The 10,978-nt window shown below is 37.3% G+C and overlaps 1 protein-coding gene across 1 annotated transcript; it reads right to left on the reverse strand.

Moving 5' to 3' along the window:
* Window positions 1–6,752: 6,752 nt before the first annotated feature.
* Window positions 6,753–8,363, reverse strand: LOC131947826 (uncharacterized). The gene has a single exon (XM_059309163.1). The coding sequence runs from the start codon at window positions 8,361–8,363 to the stop codon at window positions 6,753–6,755; it is 1,611 nt and encodes a 536-aa protein (XP_059165146.1).
* Window positions 8,364–10,978: the final 2,615 nt, after the last annotated feature.

Raw genomic sequence — 10,978 nt, forward strand, 5'->3', positions numbered from 1 at the left:
AGCCACAAAAGTGCCGTAATGTTACGCAACAAAAGTGCCGTAATGTTACAGAACAAAAGTGCCGTAATGTTACACAACTAAAGTGCCGTAATGTTACAGAACTAAAGTGCCGTAATGTCACACAACTAAAGTGCTGTAATGTTACAGAACTAAAGTGCAGTAATGTTACACAACTAAAGTGTCGTAATGTTACACAACAAAAGTGCCGTAATGTTACACAACTAAAGTGCCGTAATGTTACACAACTAAAGTGTCGTAATGTTACACAACAAAAGTGCCGTAATGTTACAGAACTAAAGTGCCGTAATGTTACAGAACTAAAGTGCTGTAATGTTACAGAACTAAAGTGCCGTAATGTTACACAACAAAAGTGCCGTAATGTTACAGAACTAAAGTGCCGTAATGTTACAGAACTAAAGTGCCGTAATGTTACAGAACTAAAGTGCCGTAATGTTACACAACAAAAGTGCCGTAATGTTACAGAACTAAAGTGCCGTAATGTTACAGAACTAAAGTGCCGTAATGTTACACAACAAAAGTGCCGTAATGTTACACAACAAAAGTGCCGTGCCGTAATGTTACACAACAAAAGTGCCGTAATGTTCCAGAACTAAAGTGCCGTAATGTTACACAACAAAAGTGCCGTAATGTTACACAACAAAAGTGCCGTAATGTTACACAACATCCCTCCTACAATCACAAAAAGTTATTAATGTCCACTCTACCCCATCGATCGCCTCACATAACGGCCCATCAGTCATGTCTCTGTCAGTCATGTGACTTTTGACCTGATCTAGACTTAATTGATCTAATGTATTGGGCTGGATATTGATTGATCTCACTGACCAGTGGGGGAGGGGGTGTGAAAGGAAAGTGTGAGTGTGAGGAATGTGCCTGTGTGGGCGGCGCATTATGTTTCACTTTCTTACTGCTGGTGTGTGTAGATACATCGCTGAGCAGCTGCTCAGTTTTAATCGGTACCTGTCCGAATAAGATTACACTCAGTTCAACAAAAGCTGAAACCTAAGTGATCGCAACAACTGGGACGGGTCTTAATTACGGCTGAGCATACTCAGCTAAATACATGTTAGGATAAATAGCCTAAGTAGGGGTCTGAATTAACAATAGAATAGTTTTTAATTACTTAGGTTTTTTTTGTTTTTTGGTCACGAAACCTGGTAGAGGATGATAGGGTAAGATAAGTTTGGTGACTTTTGTTTTGTAAGTTGTTCGTGGTCAACACTTATGCGGCGTAGAGCTGGTTAGTGGATGTTACATCCCTTACATGTAGCCCCCCCCCTGATTGTGTGTGTGTGTGTTGTGTGTGTGTGCGTGTTTGTGTGTGTTTTTGTGTGTGTTGTGTGTGTTTGTGTGTGTGTGTGTTTGTGTGTGTTTGTGTGTGTGTTTTGTGTGTGTGTGTTTGTGTGTGTTGTGTTTTCGAACGACAGGTGTCCTCTATTTGTATATAGTTGTATCCCTTGGTTGAGTGTGTTTACATGGAGCGAGAGGTGTTCACGTGAGGTGTGTCAGTTGACGGGTGACAGAGCGCGTGTTAGGGTGTGTGGTTGTTGATTGGTGTGTAGCAGTTGGTTGGCGTGTGGTTTCAGAAGATGACGTGGAGTGTGTTGGGTAACTTGTATTATTTATCTGAATATATTCAACATTTATTTTATCATTTATTATATCACCAGTACAGTCAAATATATTGTACTGCGCCATACGTCTTGTGTTGGCCTTGTGTCGAAACGTCCATTGTACCTGTTATTGCCTTTAATTTGTGAGGATACTAACTTTCCCGTTGAATTATTTTGATCATAAATTCAATTTGATTGAATAGATTTTGTTTTACAATGACATCATCATTTAATATTTTGGCTTCATATTATCTCCCTCCACATCCAATATACTTCGACGAAATTATTGTCTTCAAACCCAGTTAATTAACATACCATTCTTATTTTAAGACTACAGTTTTCAAAAATTACAAAAACTATTTGAATAAAAAGGACGATACAAAGTCAACATTAAAGTTGGAAAACATTGCGAAATGACACACGTTTGAAATCAAATCTAGAGCATTAATGTTTAGCTGTAAGTAACAAAACACGATAGTGGTAGTTACTTGAGAGTTTGTCCAGTCGCTTTGTTGAAGTCTTGAAGTAGAAACTAAATGCATTAAATAATCAAAGGTGTACTTTAACAATATTTACATTATGTATTGTAATGTTATAGATTCACTGTACACTTCGTGTATTTGTGTATTACTAAAGTGTTATATCAAGTACACCTAGATTGTGTACTAACGTGTAAGCTCTACATGCAAATGTTTTTAGAGTTACTTCCCTTTCATCACAAACTCAGTTTTTAAAAATGTGATCTTACAAGAAAGTTTGTTTATAGAAATCTACAGTTTGTGCTAATAGTTGTTGTATCTGTAGGCCCCATGTTTCTGAAGTATCTGTATGTATCTAGTCTCTGTGTTATGTATGTTGTATATCTAATGCTCTAGCTTTAGCCGTGATGGTGATGTACTTGTATCATACCACTAATGATGAGCATGCTAGTTTATCCTATTATAATCTTTTACATTACAATTGGAAAAGCTATTTCTGCAACTCACATATTAGACATTAAAACAACTGTATATCATATATGTACGTTTGTATGTGTATATATATATATATATATATATATATATATATATATATATATATATATATATATATATATATATATATATATATATATATATATATGTATATAGTTTTACAGGTAGTAGCACTAAAATGTCAAATCTAGAAATAGCAGTGCTGAATGTCAAATCAAAGAATTTTATTGACTTACCTCTACCTTGATCCTAATGGCTTAAGTTGATTGCTCGTGTCAAGGTCATTGAACTTTAGAGGTCAACGGTTCTGTCTGGGTGCAGACCTCTTCTTCTTCTTCGTTCTTAATTATTAGTGTTGAAGGGGATCGAGATTTATCTGCCAGTGGGTTTGAACTCGAGACTTTGTTCGAATTTATCAACCATGAGCTTTTTGCCGACTCGACCACGCCTCCAACACAATTAAGCGTTACGTGTCAACTGGTTATGCGCCATTGAGCCCATTGACTCCGATTTCAGCCTGCTTTTCATTTTGGATTTGCTTCCATAGCCTTTGTCCAACCAAGAACAATCTACAAGGCAGCAGTTGTTTAATTTTGGAGTTGTCTCTCCTAGAAGAGTGGCTGTCCCCAGCTAACGAGCCTCATCTGCCCGAGGGTTTGAACTCGAGACTTTTCGGTTTAGCAACCATGAGCTTTACCGACTCCACCACGCCGGGTGCAGACGATAGTATGAGGTAGATAAAAACTAACCGTTGATGTCGTCTGCAAGTTTCTGCTACACAATCTTTCAGACGACATTTCTGTGACAATAGACCTGTCACAGGTTCCCTCTCACAGGTTCACTGTCACAGGTTGTCTATTTATAAAATTTATATCCAACTAATTTATGTTTTTGTTTATAGTTTAAATGTTTGACTTCACCTTGCAACAAAATATTGCAACGGAAAAGTTTTGAAAATAAGTTTTCTTGAATGTTTCGACTCTGTGTGTTTGTGTATATGTGGACAAGCTTGTATAGGTGGGGGATAATGGAGGATTTGTTGTTACACTTTAAAGCTTAGGGCAGCGGTATGTTGACTAATCTAACCCGATCTGTTAGCCTATCACGTGATGGTAAGTGTAAACTTAGTCACGTGATGGCTAGTGTAAACTTAGTCACGTGATGGCAAGTGTAAACTTAGTCACGTGATGGCAAGTGTGGACTGTAGTCACGTGACGGCTAGTACTGTAGTGTCACCACACTGCGACATATTGTCGGGTGTGGGTTCTAGACACGTTCAGACGATGCCAAAACTTATAAGATCATACACAGTACAGTGGGCAGGGGTTGGGGTGGTCGTGGGACGAACTGACCGGACAGGGGTTGGGGTGGTCGTGGGACGAACTGACCGGACAGGGGTTGGGGTGGTCGTGGGACGAACTGACCGGACAGGGGTTGGGGTGGTCGTGGGACGAACTGACCGGACAGGGGTTGGGGTGGTCGTGGGACGAACTACTAGGGCAGTGTCCAGTACACTGACCTTAAATTCTGATTGGTCAACAAACTATTTTAATGTTTGAGTTTTAGAATCTACAGAATCACTTGAGCTTTTTTATTTTACTACTTGTGACTACACCAACATACGATGACAATTTTTTTAAACAACTTGTAACATCTACGTTTGTATAGATTACTGTGTATAGATGTTTTCAAACGGATGTTGTACATACCATACCACTTACAGACTGCTATTAATTGTCTTGACCTAATTAAATTGTAACTAAAAATGGTCATCTTGTATTTATTCTTGCTACAGGTAGATAACTATCTGCGATTGAATGACGCAGCCTTTACCACATACAGCAAGAAACAGAATAATTAGAGATCAATTCAAACACCAACAAATCTAACTACTAAAGATCTATAAAAAAAACTGGATTTTCCCGAATCTATTTCGGGCAGTTGTTGGACAAAAGGATACATTTTCTAAACTTGGTGAGTAAATTGTTGTTAATTAAAATTGAACATGCTTGACCTATTTTGTTACGTATGTTTAAATCACTAACATCACATACAGTAATTGTTTTTTTACGTACTTGAAAGGAAGCAGTTTTTTTAATCAAATATTCTATTTGTAATTATTTTTATGTGAAGAATTATGACGCGTATTGTAACGAAAGAAATTACCTTGCCCTACGACATTAAAACAAGACAAATTATTTGTCTGAGGTCTTCATAGAGCATATTTCATCTCCCTAGCCCTAATAATAGACTTCAAGGCAAGATTTAGAGAGTAGATCTATCTGTTTGATGAAATGACGTCATTACTTTGTATATCATTAAACTCAGTTTAAATTGATTTTGGTCACACCTACCCAGGATTAAAATTTCTTGTGATTTAATTAAAAAGTTTGTCCTGTTTAAATCGAAAATATTGGAATAAGGAGGAAATAGAAAGTTAAATTCTACAAACACAGTGTTGAACATACAAGATTTAAAAAATATAAAAAATGTAAAAAAACGCATTTATCACCAACACCCCATTCTCTTTATCAAACGGAACACGAAAGATACCCACGCCACTTATATTTATACGATGTTCGCCTCACCAGTATGTATAGAGTGGCTAAAGTAAAAGAACAAACATCTTTAAAGTATTTGGTGAATTATGTCTAATATTTATGTGCTAATATTTAATATTTAACTACCTAATGTAAAGAGTTGCAACGGAATTTTAAAGAAAAAATAAATTTACAGATCATAGCCACATTGTTCATGTAATCATTCACCTTATACATTTTTATAATATCAATGATATACCTAGTGCATAGAGCTAATTTTTATGTGTTTAATAAAACTTAGCATCTTTTACCAATCAAAACGTTCAATTCAGTCTTTTGGTTTTGAACTAGTGGTTTAAATGGTTATATTTTTGTAGTGGGCAGGTTGTTTAGGCTTATTCTTAAATAAAATAACTATAATTAAAATTAAGGCTCTTCTTAACTCAGGTCTAATTTGTAAATTAGACTTCACTAAAAGTATATTTAAGCATTAGTTCGAGTATTAAATTTATTAATACGATTGTTTTAATAAGTTAAATCTGTTACCTAACATTTTAGCTGAAGTTAAATTTCTGACCCAAGAGTTTTTAAAGTAAAATCTGTTCAGCTAAACGGATAAATTGACGTCCAATAATTCACAGGTCCGTTGCCATACCTGCGATACTTTGCGAGATTCGATACCTGCGAAACTTTGCAGGATTCGATACTGATACTGTAGCACACGACTACAGAAAGGTCAAGGTCGTATTGAAGGCAAAACGATTGGTTTGACTATGCCGGTTGTACTGAATACCACACAAAAAAATCCTGGCAAATCTCACCAAGGTGTGCTGGTGGTATATTTACAAACCACTCTTAACCCACTCACGCTAAGCGAGGCGGGCGGCGGGCCGTTAACGGACCATTAACAGTTCGGTGCTACGGTGGACCACGGTGGGCCCATGTACAACAGTCGCATTGAGCGGTGCTATATTTAGAAACAATATAATAAGCCATGGCTACAAAGTTTCCGTGGGGCGGGCAATAAAATTCTTTAGGTCCCCCAAGTGGACGTCGAGCTTTTATTTGCAGCACTTACAATAAAATTCTCCTGTCCTAATGGAGTTAACGAACACGTGACCTTTATTTTTGTGACGTTGATTGTGATTGGTCCAAATTAAGACTGTTGGAATGGGGCGTTTTAAATGTGTGTAGACATGGAGAATGTTGCTCACTTTCTTGTCAGTGGTTCTCATGTTTTGTGGCATTGAATCTTTATTTTTCTGGTCAGTGGTTCTCATGATTTGTGACTATGTATCTATATTTTTCTGGTCAGTGGTTCTCATGATTTGTGACTATGTATCTATATTTTTCTGGTCAGTGGTTCTTATGATTTGTGACTATGTATCTATATTTTTCTGGTCAGTGGTTCTCATGATTTGTGACTATGTATCTATATTTTTCTTGTCAGTGGTTCTTATGATTTGTGGCAATGTATCTATATTTTTCTTGTCAGTGGTTCTTATGATTTGTGGCATTGAATCTTTATTTTTCTGGTCAGTGGTTCTCATGATTTGTGACTATGTATCTATATTTTTCTGGTCAGTGGTTCTCATGATTTGTGACTATGTATCTATATTTTTCTGGTCAGTGGTTCTCATGTTTTGTGGCAATGTATCTATATTTTTCTGGTCAGTGGTTCTCATGATTTGTAGCAATGTATCTATATTTTTCTGGTCAGTGGTTCTCATGATTTGTAGCAATGTATCTATATTTTTCTGGTCAGTGGTTCTCATGTTTTGTGGCCATGTATCTATATTTTTCTGGTCAGTGGTTCTCATGATTTGTAGCAATGTATCTATATTTTTCTTGTCAGTGGTTCTCATGATTTGTAGCAATGTATCTATATTTTTCTGGTCAGTGGTTCTCATGTTTTGTGGCCATGTATCTATATTTTTCTGGTCAGTGGTTCTCATGTTTTGTGGCAATGTATCTATATTTTTCTTGTCAGTGGTTCTCATGATTTGTAGCAATGTATCTATATTTTTCTGGTCAGTGGTTCTCATGATTTGTAACAATGTATCTATATTTTTCTGGTCAGTGGTTCTCATGTTTTGTGGCAATGTATCTATATTTTTCTGGTCAGTGGTTATCATGCTTTGTGGCCATGTATCTATATTTTTCTGGTCAGTGGTTCTCATGTTTTGTGGCAATGTATCTATATTTTTCTGGTCAGTGGTTCTCATGATTTGTGGCCATGTATCTATATTTTTCTGGTCAGTGGTTCTCATGATTTGTGGCAATGTAGCTATATTTTTCTGGTCAGTGGTTCTCATGATTTGTGGCAATGTATCTATATTTTTCTGGTCAGTGGTTCTCATGATTTGTGGCCATGTATCTATATTTTTCTGGTCAGTGGTTCTCATGATTTGTGGCATTGTAGCTATATTTTTCTGGTCAGTGGTTCTCATGATTTGTGGCATTGTATCTATATTTTTCTGGTCAGTGGTTCTCATGATTTGTGGCATTGTATCTATATTTTTCTGGTCAGTGGTTCTCATGATTTGTGGCATTGTATCTATATTTTTCTGGTCAGTGGTTCTCATGATTTGTGGCATTGAATCTTTATTTTTCTGGTCAGTGGTTCTCATGATTCGTAGCATTGTAGCTATATTTTTCTGGTCAGTGGTTCTTATGATTTGTGGCAATGTATCTATATTTTTCTTGTCAGTGGTTCTCATGTTTTGTGGCATTGTATCTATATTTTTCTGGTCAGTGGTTCTCATGATTTGTGGCAATGTATCTATATTTTTCTGGTCAGTGGTTCTCATGATTTGTGGCAATGTATCTATATTTTTCTGGTCAGTGGTTCTCATGATTTGTGGCAATGTATCTATATTTTTCTGGTCAGTGGTTCTCATGATTTGTGGCATTGAATCTTTATTTTTCTGGTCAGTGGTTCTCATGATTCGTAGCATTGTAGCTATATTTTTCTGGTCAGTGGTTCTTATGATTTGTGGCAATGTATCTATATTTTTCTTGTCAGTGGTTCTCATATTTTGTGGCATTGTATCTATATTTTTCTTGTCAGTGGTTCTCATGATTTGTGGCATTGAATCTTTATTTTTCTGGTCAGTGGTTCTCATGATTTGTGGCATTGAATCTTTATTTTTCTTGTCAGTGGTTCTCATGTTTTGTGGCATTGTATCTATATTTTTCTTGTCAGTGGTTCTCATGATTTGTGGCAATTTATCTATATTTTTCTGGTCAGTGGTTCTTATTATTTGTTGTGTTAGGCGATGCTAAGGACTTAATTTTTGAAAAGTCTGCATTTAGTCTTGGAGGAGTTTTTCTTCGAGCGCCATGTTTTTTTGCATGGTTGTAAAGGCTTGTTTGGCTTTAAAGAAGGTTTTAATTACAGCGGTGCAGTTTCCGCCATAATTGACGACGCTGCCTAGATATGTGGAAACTTTGACTTGGCAAAATAAATGGGTCAGTTTAGTTTTTCTCGCCTATCTTTTTGACTGCAGGCTGGTAGAGTTATGTCGTCTGCAACATCCCGGTCTTTTAGGCTAGTTGTTAGTGTCCAAATACAGCTTGATTTTATGTCTGGGTTTGGTTCCATGGTCCTTGTCCATCCAAGAACGAACTACAAGGCAGCAGTTGTTGTTTTTCTTCCTTAGAAGTATTTTGCTGTCCCCAGCTATCGAGTTGTCTCTCCTAGAAGGGTTGCTGTCCCCAGCTATTGGGTTGTCTCTCCTATATATATATATATATACTGCTGTCCCCAGCTATAGGGTTGTCTCTCCTATATATATATATATATACTGCTGTCCCCAGGTATAGGATTGTCTCTCCTATATATATATATATATATATATATATATATATATATATATATACTGCTGTCCTCAGGTAACGAGCTTCAAGACCCCCATCAAGCCGCCACTTCTTCAATAGTTTTACCTTGAACTTTTAAAAACAACTGTTCTACTCACGTCCTGATACTGCATCTGTACTCTACTCCATCTACCAGACAGTAGAGACGATCACGGTACCACATAGAATATAGACGCTGTTATAAATACTATGAGAAGATATATACTACATATACCCATATCTTATGCTAATTTGACAATATATATTTTATTGGGCCGTTACATTTCAATACATAAACACACACACACACAATATATATATATATATATATATATATATATATATATATATATATATATATATATATATGGATGCCTTCACAAAAATTATGAGACATAGAACACAAATGGCGATAGAAAAAAAAACCATTCCGAATGAAACAAGGAAATCTCCTGGCCGTAAAGACGGAGTTAACAACCTAGCGCCGAGATGTACTCACATTGATCTGGCCACCCGACGTGTTGGCCAAACTCACGTCACACCCACCGTCATATTCATGGCCACGCCGCGGAGGGCCATAAACTGGCCATAAACAGGCCATAAACTGGCCATAAGAGATAAATGCCTGGCCATTGTAGAACGAACAGGAGAAATAATTTTAGCGGGGCGCGAGTATGATTGCCTAGCAAGAGTTGAGCTAATTGATGACGTCACCACAAGGACCGTTAGCTGTGAGCAGGTTAACAGCGTGCACGTGTCTGCTTTATGGCGGGGAATTCAAGTGGCACAGGTCCCATCTTGACTTCCGGGTTTTTTAGTCAGCCAATAAAACAAGATTGGAAGCAATAATTATCGATCACTAATTATTTAATTCATATCTTAATCAATTACTTTTTTTTTTTTAAATTGATTAGCAATACTTGCCTGAGAATATCTGCTCAACCAAAATGAAGTATCTGAATGGCACGGTTGAAACTAGATTCTAGGACTATTTTAAATCTTTACCAAAGGGATCCTTTACTGCTAAAGGGTAAAACTAATTCATAGATTACATGATGTAAGTTGGAAGTGTGTATTTGTGAGTGTATTTGTGTGTGTATTTATGTGTGTATTTGTGTGTATTTGTGTGTGTATTTGTGTGTGTATTTGTGTGTGTATATGTGTGTGTATTTGTGTGTATATGTGTGTGTATTTGTGTGTGTATTTGTGTGTGTAGTTGTGTGTGTAGTTGTGTGTGTATTTGTGTGTGTGTTGGGGATCGGTGAGTGTGCTTCTTTGTGTGTGTGTGTATGTGTGTGTGTGTGTGCGCGCGCGTCTATAAGGGGTGGGGATTTAGGCACCAAAATACGTTCTGACCGATTCTTGCATTCATTAAAGACGTCCAGTGCTAGACACTGAATTTAGTTACCTTACTGTATCACTTAAATTAAAACTATACACGAAGAAAGGGAAAACATGTCTTATATAGATAACAATTTTTAATTACAATTAAAATTGAACTGCTATTTAGATCCATTGTTACCCTGTTAAACATTTCGTCAAATTTGATCACAGAAGGTATATTAAGTTAGTTATGGAGAAACATCAACAGTCAAATCAATACGGAATACAGCCACAATTTTTTCACGTGCTGCTAAAAGTCTATTTGAAAGCGGCGTTAATTCTAACCTCCTCTTCCAGGGTACTCGGATTATGTCCCTCTAGTCGAGAGATTGCCATCCGACTTTTCTAATTACTGGCCAACCTATGCAATCAAGTGTGTTGTGTGGCCCGCCATGAGTGGCCCTAAAAGTGCACGTTAGCATGGGGGGGGGGGGGGGTGGGGTGGGTGAGGGTGGGGTGGGGGGGGGGGGGTGGTTGAGGGTTGGGTGGGGGGGTGGTTGAGGGTGGGGGGGGGTGGTTGAGGGTGGGGGGGGTGTTGGCTGGTTATTGGCCCACACGTCCAGGTCCGCAGATCAAGGGGAGATAAACC

This window comes from Physella acuta, unplaced genomic scaffold, assembly GCF_028476545.2.
Source record: "Physella acuta isolate Inbredline_101_S28 unplaced genomic scaffold, ASM2847654v3 ptg000608l, whole genome shotgun sequence".
NCBI classification, from domain to species: domain Eukaryota; kingdom Metazoa; phylum Mollusca; class Gastropoda; family Physidae; genus Physella; species Physella acuta.